The 24,465-nt window shown below is 39.1% G+C and overlaps 1 protein-coding gene across 1 annotated transcript in view; it reads right to left on the reverse strand.

Moving 5' to 3' along the window:
- RYR2 (ryanodine receptor 2) overlaps window positions 1-24,465 on the reverse strand; it is a 421,553-nt gene that overhangs the window by 268,770 nt on the left and 128,318 nt on the right. Inside the window, exons 4-8 of the mRNA XM_089529854.1 lie at window positions 20,328-20,348; window positions 13,890-13,904; window positions 9,643-9,717; window positions 8,292-8,370; window positions 6,787-6,899 (exon numbers count right to left, since the gene is read on the reverse strand). Of these exons, the coding sequence (XP_089385980.1) occupies window positions 6,787-6,899; window positions 8,292-8,370; window positions 9,643-9,717; window positions 13,890-13,904; window positions 20,328-20,348 (303 nt within the window). The remainder of the gene's footprint in view (window positions 1-6,786; window positions 6,900-8,291; window positions 8,371-9,642; window positions 9,718-13,889; window positions 13,905-20,327; window positions 20,349-24,465) is intronic.

Here is a 24,465-nt window from a genome sequence, read left to right on the forward strand (position 1 = left end):
TTTTGAAACTTATGACGGGGAACATAACAGGTTCAGGCCCCAGTGGCTTTTCTTCCAAGTCCCAGAGGTTCATTCATTCCTCCAAGGTCCTTCCAGTCATTGTGGGCGAGACGTTCAGTCACTGCCACCCACCAACAGCATACTCTACACATCCTCCTTCCCCCAAGTTCACTTAATTTTCACCCAAGTTTGCTTCCATCCTGCATCACATACACCTCAGGAACCAATCCAGGAGAGTCAGAAAAAATTGGAGGCACAGGAATTGGCTAAGCAGAGCTGGTTGCCTGGGTCTTGAAGGAGGCAGTGGTCAGCCTCTTCTTCTTCCTCCTCCTCCTCTAGGCATGCAAGGCCACAGTGGGGCGACTGTCACATACTGCCACCATCATTGGACATTCTGCCTGTAACTTTTTCTGATACCACCTGCCCACTCACATCCCCAACCCTCTTATTCCCTTCCTCTAATTGACTGGTGCTGCAAAATCACTTTCTTGGCCCATTGATTCCTTTCCCTTGTTTGGGCCCCAGTTCTACTCTTTTGTGCAGCAAGGGCACACCAGGCAAAAACCTTTAGTATTTTTGCAATAGGGGGTTTTATGTATCATTATTATTTTCTCTGAAATTCACTGGTTTTACAAATGACATGTGGAAGGGATCTAGGTGTCCTAGTAGATCACAAGTTGAACATGAGTCAATAGTGTGATGCAGTAGCTAAAAAGGCCAATGCAATTTTTGGCTGCATCAATAGAAATATGGGCCTGTTACAGACAGCCAAAATAAAGCTGCTTCGAGTCACAGTGGAGGTATGGTGTTTCAATGATGCATGCATCCTAAGAGTCCAGAAGCCACACCAAAGCCACGGTCCAGTCCTTAGGGCTGGAGCATGGCTTTGGTGTGACTTCTGGACTCTTAGGACACATGCATCATTGAAACACCATACCTCCACTTTGACTCGAAGCAGCTTTATTTTGGCTGTCTGTAACAGGCCATAGTGTCTAGGCCAGTGATGGTGAACCTTTTAGAGACTGAGTGCCCAAATTCAGTGGCATTCCCGCAGTGCCAGGGACGGGATTTTGAGGGACAGGACATCTGGGGGCAGGACTTCCACCTTCCGGGAGTGTGACTTCTGGGGGTGGAACCTCTGTCCTCCGGCGGTGGGGACTTCCAGGGGGGAAACCCAAGGCACACTTTCTCAGCCTCAGCCTCAGACTAGCAATAGCATCCCTCCCCCCCACAACAAAACTTGCCAAGAAAACTCCATGATTAGGGTTGCCATAAGTCAGAAACAACTTGAAGGCACCACACACACAAGTCACGCTCCCTCAGCCTAAGAGGATGGCAATAGAAATCTCCCTCTGATGAAGCTTGACCCATGATAGTTTCACCTTAGGGCAGCCAGGAACCGGCGCACGGAAGGGAGGAAGAGTGCTCTGGGTCCATAAGTTGGAAACAACTTGGAGGCACACAACAACAGTAAAGCACTGAAGGCACAGCACAATAACCAGAACAAAGAAAGCAAGGGACGTCAGTGTGTGACTTTGGAGACCAGGGCTCAAATCCCAGCTTGGCCACGAAACCCACTGGGAGACCTTGTGCAAGTTACATTCTCTCAGCCTCAGAGAAAGACAATGGCAAACCTCTGCTGAAGAAACTCATTTGGCCATGAAATCCACTGGGAGACCTTGGGCATGTCACATTCTCTCAGTCTCAGAAGGCAATGACAAACCCCTCTGAACAAACCTTGCTAACAACATCGTTGTGACTAGTTTTCTGGGACATCAGGATTCAATTCCCTATGAAGCCACAGGAACCCACCAAGTAACCTTGGGCAACTCACACTCTCTCAGAAGCTTCACAGAACTCTGAAGGGTGGAGGGAGGGAAGGATCCTTCAGAGACCCATGGGGCAGTAGGAGGGAGAGAAGGAAGGCACCCCACACACACCCATGCACACACTCTCAGCCTCAGGCTAACAATAGTAAACCCCTCCTTTGACAAAACTTGCCAAGAAAACCCCATGATAGTTTCACTTTAGGATCGCCAGGAACAACTTGAAGACACATACACACACCACCCACCTGCTGCCACTGCTTCCTCCTCCTCCCTTCCTCCCAGCTCTCACCGGCAGGAAGGAAGCAGATTTGTAGGCACACAACAACAACAAGCATTTAAAAAGCAGACAAGGCAGACAGCAACAACAACAAATGTAATACAGGGAGCCAGCATGGTTTGAGCATGGACTCTGGAGACCGGAGCTCAAATTCCAGCTCAGCCATGGAAACCTCCTCTAGGCACACAAGACCACAGTGGGTTGACTGTCACTTTCTAGGGCAAGGCAATGGCAAAAAAAAAATCATCTCTGAACGAATCTTGCCAAGAAAACGCCATGATAGGTTTACCTTAAGATGGACATAAGTTGAAAATTACTTAGAGACACACAACAACAACAACAACAACCATTTAAAAATCCAGAAGTTATGAATTCCTACCCAGGTTTCAAGCCTCCGCTCCAGAGTCAGGGCTGTGGCGGTGGCAGCAGCAGCATCTGAGGCCAGCGAGGCTTTTCCAAGCCTGGAAGCATGGCTGCTTGGAGGAAGGCAACAGCCCTTCTCAGTCACCAGAATTTTCAAACTCCCCATCCACGTTTCCTCCAGCCAATAGGAAGACAAACCACAAGAAGGAAAGCCAATTGTGCGTGCCCACAGAAATGGCTTCCCATACCTTCTCTGCCACGGTGGCACGTGTTCACCAAAACGGGTCTAGACTGAGGGAAGTAATAGTGCCACTCTACTCTGCTTTGGTCAGGCCTCACTTGGAATACTGTGTCCAGTTCTGGGCACCACTGTTCAAAAAGGATATTGACAAGCTGGAGCATGTCCAGAGGAGGGTGACTAAAATGGTGAAGAATCTGGAAATCATGCCCTATGAAGAGAGGCTTAGGGGGCTGGGTATGTTTAGCCTGGAAAAGAGATGATTAAAAGGTGATATATAGCCCTGTATAAATATCTGAAGGCATGTCATACTGAGGTCTGGTATGGGCTAATGGAGGATTGAGCAAACTTGTTTTCTGCTCCTCCAGAGTATAGGACCCGCAACAATGGATGCATGCAAGCTATGGGAAAAGAGATTCCACCTAAACATTAGGCGGAACTTCCTGATGGTAAGAGCTGTTCAACAGTGGAACATATTCTCTTGGAGTGTGGTGGAGTCTCCTTCTTTGGAAGTTTTTACACAGAGGCTGGATGGCCATCTGTTGGGAGTGCTTTAATTGTATATTTTGGCATGACAGGGAGTTGGACTGCATGCCCCTTGTGTTTTCTTCCAATTCTATGATTCTATGAAAAGTAAATTTTTATGTAGTCAAGTTACTAACAAAGTCAAAATGGCTCCAAGGTGAAATCCAAACAACTGGGAATCAATGTATACATGTATGGAGCCCTGGTGGCGCAGTGGTTAAGTGCCTGTACTGCAGCCATTCACTCGAAACCACAAGGTTGCGAGTTCAAGACCGGCAAAAGGGCCCAAGCTCGACTCAGGCTTGCATCCTTCCGAGGTCGCTAAAATGAGTACCCAGACTGTTGGGGGCAAATTAGCTTACTTGCTAATTAGCTTACTTGCTGTTCACCACTATGATCTTTGGAATAGCGGTATATAAATAAAACAAATTATTAAATTAAATTATATATGGTTGTTTGAAAAGTACCCCACAACATTAGAAAATACACTACAGTCAGACAATATTCCTTACATATTGGGAATAGGATAGTTATGCTGACTTAATAGAGTTTCATATGAGTAAAAGAACCCTTCCTGTATTCACACAAGAGTTCTTAAACTGAAACAACAATTTAAGCCACTCTCCTCCATAAGTCACTCAAATGATACTGCAGTAGTGAGTCACCTCTTCTGAAAAGCATACCCAGCTTCTGAAGATCTCTGGATTGATGCCATTTTTATGTAACCAGAAAATATCAGATAATCAATGAATTCATGTTTGCAAGTAATGATAAAAGTAATGATAAAAGGGGACAGACTGTCAGAACCATGAAACCAAGGCATCAGAAAATTGGTATGCATACTAATACAAATGAAGCGAAACGTAACCCAAGTTGTTTTTTAAATGTATAAATTGCGTTGTTTCTAAAATTATTAATTTATATGAATTTAAATATGTCAACTGAGGTTAGAATTAAAAGAAGGTTTAGTTCAAACCCACCACCCACAAAGTTATGACAATTCAACAACCAGCTCTTTCCCCAAACCCACTCCAGGTTCTCTATTAGCACCACATTCCTGGTTATAGACATTAAATGTTAAAATAATTTTTGCATGAACCCAAAGCCTGCATGTTGGCTGATAAGTTGGCTGTAAGTTTAACAAAAATTGGCCTGAAGAAAAACTAATTGGCAGGTATTGGTTCACTACTGTGCTACATATCCAGATTTGCTAAAGAGTTCAGAAGAGTTTTCCCTGAACTCTGCCTGGAGGACCTTCACTGATAATTTGTCATGCAAAGTATTCAAGCAGCTAGAATTATGTAGCAGAAACAAATTCAGAGTTCACTATGACAAGACATGACTCCCCCTCACAATCTATGTATTTCCATTAGCCCAAACCAGACCCAAATCTAAAAATAACAAATACTTTCTGTTTTAATGTTTGTATGCATATACAATGCGATGAACACTTTGTCTGCTGAAGGCAACCTTACTAAAAAATATGCTCATTATAACATCTGGTGTAACAGATGACTGCATGATTTTCATATGCCCTTGCTTTTGTCTGCTTCCCTGCCTCTTTCTCTCTGACTTGGTTTCACTTCATAAATTGAAGAAATCATTCTTTTTGGCAAAATATTCATGTCAAGATTATCTTTGATGTCTTTTTTGCATAATAGCCACAATTTTTAAATAATATATATTGAGCTTCAGCAGTTCTTTCACATATCAAACTGACTGTGTGAATTATGGAACCCCATTACGCAAACAACATATTTTGAAAGATATGGATGATGGAGGGCATTTGGGAATCCCTCCTTGGCAGGAGAGAGCTGAAATGGAGGATGAGTCCTGGGAGAAAGGAGGACGGGTCCGCCTACCCACCCCCTGGGCTCCTGTTGCACAGCCTTCCCCCCTCCAATCCGCACTGAGATGGTGAGGAGGAAACAGAGGAGGGCTTTGGTAGCTCTTGGGAAGATTTGTATGGATAAAGTAGTTCTTAAGGGAGCAATAGCAAGTACATTTCTATACCACTTATCAGTAAATTTAGCACTCCCCAAATGGTTTACAATGTGTACACTAATTGCCCCCAAAATAGACCTAGTGTTTGCAAATGAACAGAAGCACAAGTATACTGCCCTCTGGCGGAGATACTTCATTGTTCGCACTGATTGTTCAGTCATTTCACAAGTTCCTTTCTCATTCTTCTCTCCTGGAAACTTCATTTTAATCTCCAAATCTGCCCCAGGATACATTTTCCTGCATAAATATGGATGCCAAGGCACCTCCAATTTGGTCTGGCTTGAGATTCAAACAGACACTCTGAGCCTAAACAGCTAGCCCTAAAGAGCGGCGTCATGCTGCCCCTTTGAGCACTGGATTGGCATTTTTCCAGGCCAAAAGGTAGTGGCAAAATGACACTTCTTTTTGGTCCAGTAAAAGAGCCCCCTTGCTGCTGCAGAGGTACTTTTCGGTGCTCCTTTTGGCATGTAGCATGTAGTCGCCATGCCGCTGAAGTGCTGCAATGCTGCCCACCGTCTGGTCAAGCAGGTGGTGTGACAGTAGCTTGGGGGTGGAGTCGGGGTCTGCAGTGTGCAGCTTGTTGTTGCCACACCCCCACTTCACCCTGACACCAGCCCTTTTGGCTGGTCTATTTAACCTCTCTGTCAGTATCTCACTTGATTCCTGTGTTTCCCTCAGACCCAGTCTCAGCCCATTTTCCATGGTTACCTGTTTAGGACAGGTAATTACCACCTCTTTGAACCCCTAAACCTCCACTATCCAATTTCCGTACATTTTGGCGAGTTCTGAATGCTGTGTCTAAATTACTATTGTATGTTTGGTTGCACTCTTACATATTTCTAAATAAAGCTTTCTTTTATTCACCCAAAACATATACAGGTGGAAATGATCCCAAACTTAGGCAAACTCTCATAACCTTCCTTGAGCTAAACAAATTCCCCAACCTTCTAAGAGAAGCTGACACAGGTGGTAGGAGCCATCACTCCCTAGCCTCCCCACCTTTCTTTGGGTAACACCAGACACAATTCAAAGTGCTGGGTATGACTTATAAAACTCTATACAGCTTAGGTCAGACTATCTGAAAGATCTTGTCTCCCTATACACATTTATTGGCATCTTAAGCTTCTTTGGTGAGGGCCTTCTCTTAGTCCCAGCACCATCATAGGTTTCTCAGTGACTGCCCTTATGGATCATAGCATGTGCTTTATAAACTACAGCACAGCATTCAACTGCATGGACCACGAATGGATGGTTCTTAAGGACATGGGAGTACCACTGAATCTGATAATTATGAGTATGAACTTTCAGGACCTATGCAGAGCAGTGGAGGAGAAGGGACTTGGAGAAGTCTCATCCACAGGGTCACCATGTGTTGGGATTAACTCAAGGGTAGTTATCAACAACAACAATAAATGGATTGCACAGAGGGCAGTTAAAACAATCAACCTTTCTACATGATGATCCAATGGAATGTTCAGGCCTAACTGATACCTTATTAGGCTTCATTAAGTGCCATATAATTATACTCTTATACATTCTTCATCACTTACCAAGTACCTTTCTGAGGAGACACTGACAAGAATGAGATCATCCCCAACACGGACTTTTTCTCCTTCTGAACGTTGTTTGGAAGCAGGGTGTATAGTCCACCAGCAAGCCTCACCTGCATTATCAAGGTTATAGAAAAGATTGCTATGAGAATGGGGATCTCTTTGAAAAGTGTTGCTTCTATTTTGCACATAGGGTTCTGAATACAACTAATCTTTGCTTTGACATATTTAGATGTACAAGAAAACATATTTTCATTTTTAATGGCAATAAATATTATTTTATAGAGCCAGCATAGTGCAGTGGTTTGATTGTTGGACAAGGGCTTGAAATGCACAGGCCAAATAAGACAGCTTCCAGCCACTTTGGGGGTGTGATATTTACATGATGCATGCCCCAAAAGTGGCCGGAAACTGCTCTAAAGTCACACTAAAGAGGGAAAACGGATTTTTAAGGAATGCATATAATCCGCTCCTGTCGGGGGCCAGCTTCGGATTGCAGCAGCAACCCACCATGCAGTTGCTACAATCACAGACTGATCACAGCCAATGCGGTCAGAGGCCGCTCTTTCCAGGCCATGTGCTTCAGCATTTTGACTCTGCAGATCAGGAGTCAATTTCTGCTCGACCATGAAAGCCCCCTGGGTCACCTTGGGTGAGTCATGCATTCTTAATCCCAGAAAGTGCCATGATAAATTCACATTAGGGTCACCATAAGTCACAAATGACTTGAAGGCACACAACAACAGCAACAAATTATTTTACATGAGTAATTCCCAAACAATAAATGCTGGCACTGCTTAATAAAGACTCAGTTGCTTTGTCTCAGATAATTTCAATCTGTTACATTAAGAATATGTTCTACATCTGTAGGGCCCAATAGCATGAGAAATGAAATGTAATAATGGGTTGATTTTATAAAAGTGCTTACGAGTTTGTAGTCTTTATTCTATAATTAATGCCAACAGACATCTTTTAAGGATGACACATATGTGATATTTGCAATCAAATATGCAATATTTCTTGTGAAAAAAGAAAACACAAAAAGCAGCATACCCTGGGTGCTAAATGAAAGTTACATAAATATTGCTAAAACATTGCTGTTCAGTCCATTGAGAAATGCTAGATTAATCAGTTTTTAAAGTATGACAAGAATCCTATTTAAATGTCTGACAGGAACACTATTTAAATGCTATCACTTTCCAAAAAAAGAAAAAGAAAGAAAAAGAAAAAGTCAAAGCCATTGTAAATTTACTGACACATATGGAGTTACTATTTGCTGTTGTGTGCATTGAAGTCATTTTGAATTTATAGCAACCTTAAGAAGAAGCGATTACGGGGTTTTCTTGGCAAGATTTGTTCACAAATAATAATATGCTCTTTGAAAGGAACTAAGCAAGAAAGGAACTAAATGTTTTTGTAAGGAAGAAAAATATTGTAAACTGTTAGCATCTAATTTGTTACAATTAAAAATACAAGTAAAGTATTTTTAAAAAGAAGTCGTTAACCTGTAGTATCTTCTTGCAAGCCCACATCAAATGCCAGTTTGTCCATTGACGTTCGTGAAGTGGAGAGGCAACACAAATACTAATGACAAAAGTGAAAACAGATGTTTTCATTTTAATTAATTAATTAATATAAACTTCACCCTTCTCTTGACAAGTGATTCAAAGCAGCTTACAATAAAGTTAAAACAAATTCCAGTTACAATTATTTCCAAAAGTTAAAAACAAATAGACAATTATATTTTTAAAAGCACATAGTAAAACAGCTAACAAGATGTTTGAAGCATAATTAAAATATAAAAGTACAGCATATTTCCTGGTTTACGATATGTGCACACAATCACTGTAGTATCACTGAACTATTTCAGAGGAAAAATGTAAATATTTTCTTTAACACTAAAAATTTGTTAAATAAAAGAAGAAATAACTGTGACCAAAAGTAGTATTTTTGTTAATAAAATGCCATTTTATGGAATTATAGAAAAGGACTCAGAGGTGGGAAATAAGGAAACTGGATTTGAGTAGAAACCAGAAACACAGTTCAGTATATTCAAACATACAAGCATTTTGGAGACAGTCTACTCAGTGTACTATGGACATATGAAAAGTTGGTAACCTATTTAAAGGTTATCAAATGAAATGTGGGGGGAAATGTTGATAAACTCAAAATAGATCTGTAGCCTATAGAATTCCTGGTAATAATGGACAGCTCACACCAGGTACCCAAATATATAATCAGTATTACCAGTAATAACAAACTGTTTCACAATGGAAATTGTCTATAAAATAAAATTTAAATGATCAGCCCTCAGTGTAATCCATCAAAACCTCATTTAGACTACAGTTGTCCCTCCATATTCACTAGGGTTAGGGGGACAAGACTCCCGTGAATATGGAAAAACTGCAAATAACTGTTTTTACCTGAGAGGACACCTCTCTAGGAATCTCTAGGTCCTCCAGTGCAACTCTGTGGTCAATCTCCAACATACACTGACCATAGAATGGCACTTGGTCTTTCAGTGCAACTTTTAGTTAAAGTTGACCACAGAGTTGCACTGGAGGACCTAGACAGTCCTAGAGAGAACATATTCATGAAATCCGTGAATAATCAAATCCGCAAATATCAAAGCCGCAAATATGGAAGGATGACTGTAATGTCTACCAGAGAAATCTATCCTGAAAAGAAATTGCCGCAGTGGAATGGATTCCCTGGAACCACAGAAATAGCTGATCATATTTATAACATCAGGTTCCAATTATTACTCAACACTTGTAGACATAGCCTTTAATTCTATTACACTGAAAACAAATGTATCAAATATATCATCATCACCATACATAAATTCATACATACCATACCACTGTAAGAATGGCGCAGCAATATTGCATGCCCATAAAGGAGTGTCCGATGACCACCACCTTGAGCAGACTGTAGGAATTGAGGAGAAATTTATTAGCATGCTGTCATTAAAATGTTTTAAAAGCCATGTAGGATAAAGTCAAACGCCTATCTTTCCTAGTGTTTGGCTCACACAGTGGTCTGCACATGCCTATGGAAAGATTACAGTTCATTTATTTATTTATTTATTGAATTTATAGACTATCTTCCTCTTTAGCATTGAATGAAGTGTGTGTGTGTGTGTGTGTGTTTGAAGCACTACTTCCTTTTCTATCCTGAATCTCCTACCAATCAGTTTCCGGTCCTAGTATTATCAGGGTGTGGGATTCCTTCATAGAATAACAATAACAATATTTATTTCTTACCCACCTCTCTCTAAGGATCAAAGCAGGGAATAACAGATTTAAATACAGCAAGAGACATAACACCAACAAAAATCACATAACACCAATTAAAAATACATAATACAGGTTGAGTATCCCTTCTCTGAAATGCTTGGGATCAGAAGTGTTTTGGATTTTGGATTTGGGGAGATCTTGGAATATTTGCATAGACATAATGAGATTTCCTGGAGATGAGATGCAAGTCCAAGCACAACCTTCATTTATGTTTCATATACAACTTATTCATATAGCCTGAAGGTGATTTAATAAACAATATTTGTAATGTTTTTGTGCAAGAAATAAAGTTTGTGTATGTTGTCCTAAAGTAAAGGTGTCACTATCTCAGCCACCCATGTGGACAATTCTGGAGTATTTCAGATTTCAGAATTCCAGATAAGGGATGCTCAACCTGTACACATGAGAAGAGCATGACATTGATACAAAAAGAAAACATACTAAGAACAATTGATTCAAAATTTGATACTCATATTTTTAAAAAAATAATAATTCATGATTTTATAGTTCAATATCTTCTCTTACTTTCTTTTTTCTTTTTTTTTTCCTGAGCTAAACAGCTGCAAATGCCATAACTTTACCTCATGAAAAAGTTGTTCCAGCCCTGTAAGCATTTTTTACGGTGCTGTGATGAGAACTATATACTGTATTTTAAAGATGGTCACACCTTATACTTGTACAATGGCAGTATGACATCAGCAGTTTTATTTTCAATTCCTTTTCAAATTATAGTCAAGGAAGCCATATGCAGGTTGACATTTTAACTAACTAGCCACTACAGTCTCATGATCCTTTTTCTGGAGTTGCTGCATCTGCCAGGTGTCTTCCACATACAGATGTAGCTGGTTCCCATCCCACCTCAGGAGACTTATTACACTGTTTCATTGACAAAACCAACTCTTAATTCCTGTTCACTTGTTTTTGTTCTTTAACCAGGTACCAATACATGAGACAACTTCTCTTTTTTCACTACTGTCATGTTTGCTTTGAAGTCTTGAACGAAGGAATTTTTCAAAAGCCCTTTGAAAGTTCCAGTAAACAATGTCAGATCCTATCAGACCAGTTCAGCTCTGTCAACAGGTTCATTGACACTTTCAAAGAACTCTAAAACATTAATAGGGTAATATCTGTCTTTGCAAAAGTCTTCATGAATCATTCTCATCAGGGTTTGCCTTGCCACATGCTTAAGAGGTTTCGCTTTAATAAAACTTTCCATAAATTTATATAGTGCAGACATTAAGGTAACATCCCTGTAATTTATCAAATGCTTTTAGAGTAATATTGGATATTTTCCAGTTTCCTGATACAGAGGCTGAGAGAATGTAGGGAACATTTTGTTGTTGTTCTTAGAAAATCAGGAATTTTACATCAGAATTCTTTAAGCAATCTCAGTTAGATATCAGATAGACCAAGTGATTTGTTTTTCAAGTGCATATAAGGGGTAAGACTTTCATGTCTTGTAAACACTGTTTGCCTCAGTCATGTATTAAGTATAGGAATAAATACAAAATAAAGAAAATACTAACAAAATGTGGATATGCCTGTTCTTTCTGCCAACACAAGGCTGGATTCACACTTGCCTATTTGGAAACAGAAACACTCCTCACAGAGTAAACTGGAAACCAGTGGAGGCTCACTTCCCATACTGTTCTAGTGGATCTCTCCGTTTACTAGGGTTGCATCTTCACTGCAGAAATAATCTAGTTTAAAACCATTTTAACTGCCATAGCTTATTGCTATGAAATCGTGACATAAGAGGCTAACTATCTCACAAAACTAGAAATCCATAGCACTGAACCATGGCAGTTAAAATGATATAAAACTGGATTATTGCTACCATGCGGATACAAACTAAGACAGTGTTTGAGAGGCATTGGGGACTGCAAAGGGATGAATTCTCTCCTCCCTTCTCCCCCCCCACCCCAGCATATACAAACTTGTTGAGTGCAAGTGTAGAACCAACCCACAATATTTTATAGCAAAAGGAACTTTCAACAGGAAATGGTGGACAATTCAAAAGCCTACCCAGGCATACACACACAACCTATCAATTATATAAAAACAGTCAGTGAATTATATGTATAGTCCTAATGAAGAAAAGAGAACCCCTGAAACACAAAGGCATTCGTTTTCAAGCTGTAGGTCATGCAAGTCAAATAAGGGCAAGAGAGGCCTTGAATAAATTGTCTAAATGAGCTGCTGGCATATGTTTCATTAATAAGGGGGTATTTTATAGTCTCTTTTCAAAAGGCTTAACTTATTGATAATCATCACTATCATTTATGCAATTCCAATGACAAATGTTCCTGGTTTTGGAGCTACTGATCTGCTGCCAAATAGCAAGAACAAATATATAGAGGGAAGCATATTGAAAACGTCAAACACGTTTAATATAGAATATAAATCATATATATATATATATATATATATATATATATATATATATCTTCTGAGCAACAGTTTGGTCTGTGTGTTTTTTTAAAAAAAGATATACTGAGTGTTCAATGAATCGATAACAAATTACCACATCAATCCTGTTTGTGTAGCCTTACATTCAATTTTTCCCCCTCTGCTTCTGAAAGAGCACTTCTATTATCAACTTTGGGTTTCAAGTATTTGCAAAAATATGCCAAAACAAGGTTTTTGTTTTGATTTGACGTTACATGCCCTTCATCTGACAAGCAAATTAAAAGATAGGTTGGCCAGAAGTCATAGATGCATGTATCTGTGCATATGTGTTTTACACTTTCCATTCTGCCTTAACTACATTCAGCACAATATTACTGTTATTGTTTCTGTCAAACCCCTATTATACCACATAGTCTCTTTTAACTTCACCTAATGTGACAAAAATAATCACGTATTTCTTCCCTTGTCTCCCTGTGCCTTCATTCATCTCCCTTTCCTATGCCATCACCCCTTGTGGGTTTTTTGTGGATTAACTTTTCCCAATCTGCCAATCTGATCAACTTTATCTGATTGATTTGATCAATAGCATAGCTATGGAACAAAAGAAGAACAATACAATAAGCTCAGCTAGTCCCCTTAAAACTAAAAAAATTGGTATGCACTACTACAAGTGAAAAAGTTCCTCAATATGCATTCTGTGACATGTAAAAAGGCTAAACTTACAAAGGCAACAATGAGCCTTAACTATTGAAAGAAAAATACTGTGGCAGATTCAGGGGCCACAAATTCTTGAAAAACTGTTGTTAAGGTCTGATTGAATAACAACTGATACCATTTACTTTCTCAAATGTCTTATAAAACTTTATAGACAGAACAGAAAAGGACTAAACATACAGAGACAATACACAGATTGGCAAGTGCTTATCATCAGTACTTAGGGAACACTAATCATTTCCCATGTTAGTCATTTTGGCACAAGCAATGCTGCTCCAAGAAACCTTCAAAAACATAGACAGGAGTAATGCTTCATATATGAAATGCCACTGTCACTGATAAATACTAGTCAATACTACAGACTCCATTTTTTCCCCAACAGTTTCCCACCAAATATTTGTGAGTAGGCTTTGATTTTAGGAAGAACTTTCACTGATATATAACACAGATCACTCTCTTATCCAAGTGTTTTTATAAAATAACAAATCTGTGACCCCAGTGGATTTTCCGCATCATAGTAAGCATATTTTACCATGATTGTTAAAAGCAATTCTCCATTTATATTTATTGTGCAAACCATTTTATTTATTTTATTATGCATTTTTTGACAGTTTTATTGCATCCAGAATCCTCCTTGGCTAGGAAAATTTAAAATAATGAATCAATCATTTTAAAGCTTACCTTCATCATAAATTTCTGCAGTGCCATGACGAAGAGGGAAAAAGATGAAAATATTAAATATTACTGTCCATTTGTGTTTTTAAATGTTGTTTATTTTTCTCATTCTAAAGAGGAAGGTAACATTAATTTTATTCCTACACTATACAACAAGAAATACAAGAAACAATTTTTTTCCAAACTTATCTGAACAGAATTTTTTTCCTTATAATCCAATACACTAAAATTACATAGATATGTGTGTTAAGATCATGGTGGGGGTGGGGGTGACATCAAAATACAGTGATCTACATAACAACATTGACTGGTTTGAACAGATTATAAAAATGAAAAAAAAATAAAGAAATACTAAACAAAGTAATGAAATGCTAAAAATGATGTGTAACGATTCTGAAAAATAGCTTCAGAGCAGGCATGCAGCTTCTAAAGGAGTGTTATGCATACTGCAAATACTATTTTTACATAAGTTTTAAATAACAACTACGTCAAAATCTGTAAAAGTTGTTTAGTTGTCTTAGGCGGGATACATACCGCCATTTAGTACGTATAGGATACGTACTAGGGTTAGGAAGGGGCGGTGCTTCCGCACCCCCCTAACCCTAGTACGTATCCTATACGTACAAGATGGCGGCGCCCCTTCCACATGGGCGCCGCCATCTTTACGTATCGGACGCTGAGCGTCCGTACGTGTCGCAGCCTTTATGACGTAGCGAGTGCGCCCCTGGCGCCTCGCTACGTCACAAACGCGACTGAAAAAGAAGCTCCATTTTGGAGCTTCTTTTTCGGTCCGCGCGGGAGCCGCGCCGTCTGAAGGCTCCGGCTCCCCCACGGATCTACCGGCGGTGGCGGCAGACCGCCGCAAAGCGGCGGTTTGTACCCCGCCTTAAAAAGCTCAGCAACTGACTTCAGTGACTCTGTATGCTCTGGGCTAAATCATAATAGAATAATAAGTGAATAAATTATTAATTTGTTGACAGTAGTTAATATTCATCCAAGCTCATAGCTGCTCCAGACCTGCAAACAATTAAGTCAATAAAGCCTAATCCATTTCTGTTGTACTTGTCTGCGATATCATATAAGCCATTAAATTGCTTCCCCTTAACCGCCCGGATTCCCAGTTATTGGGCGGTATATAAATTATTATTATTATTATTATTATTATTATTATTCATCTGGCGTATTATCTATCACTCTGTGATGTTGATATAATATTTATGGATAGCTGGTATTGACATAAAGAAATATACTCCATCTTAGAAAATATTTTGTTCTTCTGGCTATGCTTATGCCAGTTATTTAATTATGGAGAGGATGCATGAAACTGTTAGGATATCTTCATGGATGATGGTATATAGTATACATAAGCTAGCAATATGTAATAAAATCATGAAATTGATATTTGAAAAAATGCAGATTCATATATAGATAAATGATGAACAATGAATACCGTATATACTCAACTATAAGTCAACCTCATGTATAAGGGCAAATTTTGGGCCAAAATTATGGATTTTGTTATGACCCGTGGATACGTCGAGGGTAAGACTTAGGGGCATATAGCAAAGGATCTAAAGGATGAAGAAAGCAAAACAATGTAATAGAACTCACAAAATTCCAGCAGACATAACTCTTAAGGCTGGATGGCTGGATGGATGAGAGAGTAAAGGGAGTCAGTGCTTCCAGGACAGATTGTACTCTTGCTTTTCACCAGGAGATAGTTCCTTGTTATAAATAAGAGTTCAGATACACTTACATTGACCCATGGATAAGTCGACTTAATTTTGTGGGGTCAATTTTTTACTTAAATTTCTAGACTTATACATGAGTATATACAGTATTTGGTTTCCAACCATGTGGTATAAGACTTTGCTACAATAAGGGCACACAGGAATGAATAACACTGAACATATACTAAGATCACACAACTATCATATATAAGTACATAAAAATATCAAAGATTTTTCTAATTACAACAATACATCAAACCAGAATGGAGCCAACACTAGACAAGCATAAACCATACACCAGTATTACTTCTCCACATAGCTGAAATTACCAAAACAGATGTAGTGTTATTGAATACACCTCAAAACTTCCATTTTTTCTGGACCAAATACAATGTTAGAGCTAGAAATATTTTAGATAATAAGGCTAGGGCAATTATAAATGTCTTTGCAAGTTATTTTTCTTTTCAAATCATTTGTTTTGGAACATTTACCAAAGATTTTCAATTTTCCTAGAGACTGGACAGTCAGGTTAAAACATATTCACATAGTTTTCACAACATATTAAATGGATTAATGTGAACATTTTTAAAACTATACTACAGAATAATATCACTTCCCCAAATTCTGCTCTGATGGTGGCCTCTTGTTCTTAGTACAGATTCCTCATCAGGACTATCAGATGTAGTGGCATGGTAGTCTTTGAGTGTGTTCCTTGTTTTTCATAATAATAATAAATAATAATAATTTGTTTTATTTATATACCGCTATTCCAAAGATCATAGCGGTGAACAGCAAGTAAGCTAATTAGCAAGTAAGCTAATTTGCCCCCAACAGTCTGGGTACTCATTTTAGCGACCCCAGAAGGATGCAAGCCTGAGTCGAGCTTGGGCCCTTTTGCTGGTCTTGAACTCGCAACCTTGTGGTTTTGAGTGAATGGCTGCAGTACAGGCATTTAACCACTGCGCCACCAGGGCTCCATGATCTATACAATCAAATGATTTGCTGTAGTCTATCAAACACATGCTAATTCTTTTTTGGAATTCTTTGGTGAGCTCCATTAGCCATCACATGTTTGCAATGTGGTCCCTAGTGTCCCTTCCTTTTCTGAATCCTGCTTGCACCTCTGGAATTTCTCTCTCCATGTATGGTTGAAGCCTATTCTACAGAATTTTGAGCATTATTTTGCTCAATTATTGGACAATGGAATATTACAAAATGAAATCCAGAAAGGCAATTTGCAGTAGCTTTGTTTATCTTTCACTCTGTTCATATTCATGCATGGTACCCTCATTATTTTAATGTACAGATATTAACATTTTGCTCATGGTCATCTCTGTGTTTTCCTAATGCAATCATACTCAGCTTATTCATGGGATTTCTTATTTCAGCTCATCTAGGTCAACCAAAATAATCTGCATATCCACTATACATGAGCCTTAAAAAAAAATACAGTTTGTGGCTACAATTCTAACTATTTTTTTAACTGTAAACATAATCAGTGGGATAGTGGGGGACAATTAGACTTTCAGAAAGGAACAATGCATTTGATACTGATATTTTCTTTCAAGTTTTTAAACTCTTAATTTAATGTCATGTAGAAAGCCCTACATCCCAAATCCTGTTAATTTGCTTGCTTGTTTTAGTGGACAGCTCCATTTTGTTTACATAGTAAATTCATGTAACTTTTTAGCTTTTCAGATATCCACTACATTTTACCACTGCAACTCACATAATCTGTATCTACTAGATAGATATTCCCTTATATAAAAAGATATTTTATATTAAAGGCTTACATTTCAAAATGTAATATATAAATAGATTCAAAAAGCAAAAACTAATAAATGCTATTTTTGTATAATTCCCACTTTTACTTTTTCTTGATCTGTGATTATTATTTCACCTTGATAAAGTCATACTGGGAAAACAGATTCTTAAATTGCAGTTGTTAGCATTTAAAGGAACAATAAATACTGGCAGAGAAATGTCTAACAGTCAGGCTCAGATGTCAGGCTCCCATAGTGCCAAAATACTCATGCAGCTATTGGATACATGAGCAATTTGGCAGCTTCCATGTTCACACAGCATGAGATAAACACCAGTGGCAGCAGCAGCAAGAGATGAAAGAGGTAGCTGGCTCTATAGTATCTACTTTTTGATACACTGACTTTCAAGGGTCTTTGGAGCCTTGGTTCCAAGGTAATGGTACCTGCACAAGAAGTTATTCTAAGCTCCACCTTCCACAGTGCCTTGGCTCCAAGGATTTCAGACAGGCATTCAAGACAGCTTGGAAGTGGTCATCTTCTGCTCCCACTCCTTTTCTCACTACTGCCTTTTTCTTGTTGATCACTTTTTCTTCACTTCAGGCTTCACTGGCTGAAAAATCTGGGGCAAGGCCAGAGCATTTACTCCAGACTGGCCCTAAATGGTGGCCACAGCACTGGGTAGAACCCAGTATGACATCACTAGACTAACACAGACCAGCCAGACTGAAATCTCATTGGCTGTGCTGGCCCACTCCCATCCATGGAGGTGCTGCCAATACTTCCTCACCAACATGAGCTCCATGGAAATGCTAAGACACACCACCCCTTCTTGGAGAGTGGAATGGACGCCTGTGTGATCAATGAAAGGAGTGAGTAGAGGGCACCTCTGATCGCTCGTCACCATTGCTCCTGCCTTTTTCTTATTTTCCTCTCTACTGCCATGACCCTCTACTCCTTCTTCTATGTAACTAGACTAACAGAAGCACAGGAGCTTGGCTAGAGATTAAAATTAACAGAAATACTTCTGCAATTGTCCAAATCTTTGTGTGGCTTATACCCTACAACTTTTAAAAACATACCCCCCCACAAAAAAAACTCAACAAAATCTCAATAAATGTTGATTGTTTCAATACTATTGTAGTCAATCTCATTTCAGTGCCAAAGTTTAAGTATGCAGTTCTAATGTGTTAATTCTGATTAGTAAATACTAAAGCTGCATTTCCTTCTGTGGTAGTTTGATAAAATGTGGCCATAAACTAGTTGTCATAGCTTTGAGTCCACATTTTTTGCCAGTAAGCTTGATATATGCTAACACCCATATCAGTCCCAAGCTAACTTTGTGTTTACGTTTCCCATAAGTTTGCATTTAAGATAAAAATACAGGTTGAGATTTCCTTATCCCAAATGCTTGGGAGCAGATGTGTTTTGGATTTCAGCTTTTTTATTATTATTTTTTGGGATATTGGAATATTTGCATACATATAATGAGATGGCTTGGACATAAGACTCAAATCTAACCTTAAAATCCATTTATGTTTTGTGTATACTTTATACACATAGCCTGACAGTAATTTTATACCTAATATTTTTAATAATTTTGTGCATGTCTCAAGGAAGGAAGCCCTCCAGGTTGGAGTAAGGGCTAAATCCAGCACCAGTCCTACCTACAGTAGATCCATTTAAATTAATGTAATTTCTTAATCACAGCTAATTTAAGTCTCATTCATTTCAATGGACCTACTCTATATAGGATTAATTGATTTAACCCTAGGATAGGATCTCTACTTTACCAGCCTATTTCTTCAGACAGTTAAATGTTTAATTGTTCTTCTTTTAGATCAAATATGCAAATGTTTTTATTACATTTTCACTAAAAATTGGTAAGATGTATAAATACTTATGAAAAATACAATGTAATTCTCAAATTGTTGTGAAAGGATAATACACTAGCACTAGCACAATCATGAAAGCAAACAGGACTGTTGAGTCATCACAACACAAGAATCTAAATAATTTGAGACAAGAAAACCACACAACAATCTGTACAGAATCATGGAGTTAGGCAGATACAGAATTTTACAAAGTAGATTTCTCTGATTTTTTAAAATAAAAAGCAAACAGACTTTAAATACAAACACTTGAATGTACACAGCAAAAGTTATACATGCTTAAGAGATTTTACAAAAATCAAATCTTACTTGCATGCCTAAACACATAATTAGACAAAGTTACATGCACACAGACAAATGGAAAATATCTGTGTCAAAGTTTAAACATCTCCTCAAAACTTCTGTATGGGCTGTAACTATTTCTCTTCCACCAGGAATAAAAATTTTAAAAAATCTAACCTCAATAGCTTACATATTTTAATTATATTGTTATATAAATTTTCAATTCAAAATTAAATCAATACACTGAAAAATTAAGAAAAATTTTGAGAAAGTAAGAAACAAGTACTTTTAAATAAGTATACTTTTAAGTACTGACAGTTCTTAGCAGTGTGTATTAAGCTCTAGATAAGCTTAAGAGACACTGTATTTGGTGAATAAAGCTATATAAACATATAAACATACAGGAAGGATTATGGTATTCACGTGCATTGTTCAATTAAGACACATACAGACACCAAACAATGAAAGGTTTAAAATATGTACATTTAGAAGATGAAATTGCAAGGCTCAAAACTGCAAGGCAGAATCCATTTTATAGGGCTTGTGCAATGATAAATTATAACTGCAAAACTAATGCTTTTGTATTATTATTTGAAGAGGATGAAAAACTAATTTATAAATCTAACAGTACAGCTAGCATTGCACAATAACTTTTATAAACATTTGTTTTGAGCCTAGCAAAGTAGTGTAGAGTGAGACATAAAGAATTTTAAAAACAGACAAATTGACCTCTGTGATAAACAAGAATTATTTGGGATCAAGAGATTCAGAAACACATACCCATTTTTCCACATCAACTAGCTGTGGAAAGAAAAGAAATGAGTATTCTGTTATTCAGCATGATATTTAGAATTCACATTTTGATACAGAATATCTGTAGTTATTATTACTGGGATAAATCCAATGCAGTGGCATATTTACACTAATGCAACAGGATTCCTGCCTTCTATCCTTTCCTTGATAATTTTCTGTACTGCTTGAGGTGTTCAAAAGGGATTTTGTATATCTCCACTGATTGCCTCATCATCATCATCATCATCATCATCATCATCATCATCATCATCATCATCATCATCGGACTGCAGGGGAATCATATAGGTAGGTAAAACTATCTACCATCAACAGAATGACTCTCTTGGACCATCACCATCATCATAATGATCGTCATACCTTTATTGTTCTTGTTATTTAACAATATATATTTAAAGGAACAAGAGGGAACACATGCAAGAATAAAAGTCAAAGTATTTTCAATAAAAATGAATATTATATCAAAATAGATTAACTCATTTCTCACAAACAATTTTGCTTTATATAAATACTTCTACGTTCTTCATGTCTTGAAGTCAAGGTAGATACAGAAGTAATCTTGTAGAGTGCTTTAAATGTTGTATGCATACAGACGCATCAGGGCTTTCTTGACAGATATAAAAGGACAATGTGAGATTTTCAGCACCTATCACTCCCTGCTCTTTTACCAGCTTCTAAAACATAGCTGACAACAAGAGTTCCTGCATATGCCAATCTGAGTGCGCACATATGCACTCACTCCCAGAAGAGAGAGAAAACAGCATGGAAACCAAGATTGCCAGAAGTCATAGTTCTTCAGTATGTTTCCCAAGATGAGGATGCAGTTTGCAAACAGTGATATTTGGTGTGACATGTGAATCAACAAAAATTACCTTACACTTCTTGCTCTACCTCCAAAATTTTCTGCAAAACTGTAATGCAAGTTCTAAAATAAAGGTACTCAAACTTTTTCTGGCTACCACCCCCTTTCCTCCTGGGCAACAACTCTAGTGCCCCCATGTTTCAGTTCTAATGAAGATTCAAAACAATCAATCTCAGTCTCAGTCACTGCTCTCTTTGCATCCAGTGACCTCTGGCTAAGCAGCAACTGAGAAGCCTCTTGCCCATACCAGTTTTATGGCAAAGGCTGGCCTGGGCAAGAGGCTTCTTGGTCACTGCTCAACTGGCTGTTCACTCACTACTCCCTTTGTACCTGCTCACCCTGGGAGTAGCAACCAAGCATCCATGCCACCCCTCTGACAAAGGCCCATGCAGGTAAGAGGCCTCTCAGTCACTGCTCAGCCAGCCACATGGTTGCTGCTCCCAAGGTGACCTAGTGCAAAGGGAGAAGCTTTCCCGCAGTGAGGGAATATTCTCAATCCTTCTTCATTGGGACAGAGAGGGTTGCAGCTGGTATGTATATAGGGGATTTACAGAGAGCCTGGAGTGGATGGGGAAAGGGAGAGATTTTAACTATGGGGGCTGCTTCAAAGTGAAGGACTATTTCCAAGAATTGAGCCCAGACACTCTTCCCCCTTCTTCCCCCAGAGACATGTCTTCCCAACACAGTTTCTAGTGTTCCCCACACACATATACAAACATTGGCGGGTTACACACCGCCATTTAGTACGTAATGAATACGTACTAGAGTTAGGAAGGGGCAGTGCTTCCGCACCCCCCTAACCCTAGTACGTATTCTGTACGTACAATATGGTGGCGGCCGTTCCACATGGCCGCTGCCATATTTATGTATCGGACGCTGTGCGTCCGCATGTGTTGCGGCATCTATGACGTCGCGGGTCTGCCCCTGGCACCTCGCAACATCATAGAGGCGCCGCTTAAAGAAGCTCCATTTTGGAGCTTCTTTTTCGGTCCGTGCAGGAGCCGCGCGGTGTGGCTGCTGCAGCTCCCGCATGGAGCAGGCGGCGGCGGCAGACCGCCGCAAAGTGGCGGTCTGTAACCCGCCATTGCTTCTTCTGTTACATCCTGTGTCAGCCTGTCCAATGAAAGAAAACAGGAGCAGCAGAGCAGCTCCAACCTACCAGCCAAGTCTCAGCAAACCTCACAAAGCTTAAGCAGGTTCCCAAATGTGAAAGCTCCTTTTTGCCACCACTTTTCCTCCACTGCCACATGCTCTAACTCTTTGTTCCAGCCAGTCCCAGAATGATGCTGCTCCAAGCCATCAAAGTAATGTCCTGTGCCCAAGCCTCACAGGTTTTCCAACTGCAACTGCCACACCAGCTATGGGACTGAGCTCACACAGACAGGCAAAGAGAAGGAGATGCCACTATACAGAATGCACTGTGGTTTTAAGCAACCTTGAAAAAAAGTTTCATGCAAACTTAATCCCCACCTAAAAGCCACTCGTTCCCCTTGTCTTTCTTTCACACCCATATTTTGACTGAAGACCCCTTTGACTGAAGGCCCCTACTGCCCCTTGTCCCTCACTACCACCCCTGCTGTCCCCTTTCCCCCTACCCCCCTTGATCTTTCCAGCACCCCCTGGGGGAATATATTGTCCACTTTGGGAATCACTGTTCTAAACTAAATAGAAAGCAAGAGTAAACAGGTAGCCATAGATATTGGTTGGTCATGTATTTGGAACCAAGGTTAGATTCCAAACTGTGGTTAGCACAGGCCATGAACTTCTACTATGTCTAAACTTCATCTGTCTTCCCTGTCTAGAGAAAAGTGATAGAGCATAATTGAAGCAGCAGCTGTCAATCACCACCTACTTTCCTTAATTTCTCAGCCACCCTAAAATATCTAGGAGGCTCTCAGAGATGGTTCAGATATGTTTTTACGCAAGATTATAACAATAATAGAAGAACGATTGGAAATCTATCTGGAAAGAAGACAGAAAATGAATGTTTATTCATTCTGAGTCTCTATTCAGGGTACTTGGGTCTATCCATCTCTCTTCCGTTATTGGAACTGATGCTTTGCAATTTATTTACTTTCTGGTATTGCAATTCACATTTATATCCAATCATGTACAGTATAGGAGCAAGGAATCAGGCTCACATCAGGCTTACACTTTGATGGGCTCTTGCCCCAGCTCATTGCCAACTGTTCAGTATGATGTATAAATAAGGTGCAAGAATGGTGATATGATTTATTTCACGAGACCTAAATTCAACATCACACCGATGTTGCAATGTCAATGTGTATTTTGTGTGGTGGAACCTTCTACCCCTTCCCCTGCAGCAGTGTTCAGAAACTGGTTATGGAGAGCTACTCAGCCCTGTAGGCCAGGTTTTTCAGATGACGTGGGGACCAATTTCACAAATAAAAGTAGTTCTATCAGTATTCAGCCTCATCCCAGCCAACAGCATAAACTAGAGTTAAAGCATTGGGGTCTATATCATAAGATCTTTAATATATTAAGAGACAGTGATAACATGTGTCTAGCCTGCTCAAATATGCCCTGTTTCAAATTACAAAAAAAGACACTGCGGATTGGAGCAAAGGCCTATCTACACTAACAATTTTTGACTAATCTCCAGCCAGAGCCTAAGGAAAGTAGACCATGAGTATGATAACACTGCCCCAAATGCAAAGATATTCTGCCACTAATACCGGAAGTAATATATATCCATCATGATTAGAAGCCACTGATAGCCTTATCCTACTTTAAGATGCTTAATCCCGTCAAGCTGACAGCTATCTATATATCTTGTGCTAACAAATTCCACAGCTATGTCTGTGCTATGTGAAGAATTACTTCCTTTTTCACTCTCTTTGCCAGCTGAGGTATGAAATGAAATGAAATGAAATTTATTTATATACCGCCGTTCCTATGATCACGGCGGTTTACAACAGAATAAGATACAAAATACAACAATACAGGTTACAAACAGCATAAAAACCATATACTACTATACAACAATAAATCCATCGTTATTCAATCAAATAATAAGACAATCTAAAAATACAATAATTAGTATAGAAAACAAGAAAAAAAACAAAAACAGGACATGCGAGGGAGGCATTACAGCACATGTCCCAACAAACCCCTAAAAAAAAAACTAACTACGCCCCTCTCCTCTATCTTCCTCCCTCTAAAGAGTCCACGACGGTGGGACCAGGCAACAGTCCTTGGCATTCCGCCCTGATGGTATAGGGGCGA

The sequence above is a fragment of the Sceloporus occidentalis genome, unplaced genomic scaffold, assembly GCF_023333645.1.
Source record: "Sceloporus occidentalis isolate IW3139 unplaced genomic scaffold, rSceOcc1.0.p SCAF_6, whole genome shotgun sequence".
Lineage (NCBI taxonomy): Eukaryota > Metazoa > Chordata > Lepidosauria > Squamata > Phrynosomatidae > Sceloporus > Sceloporus occidentalis.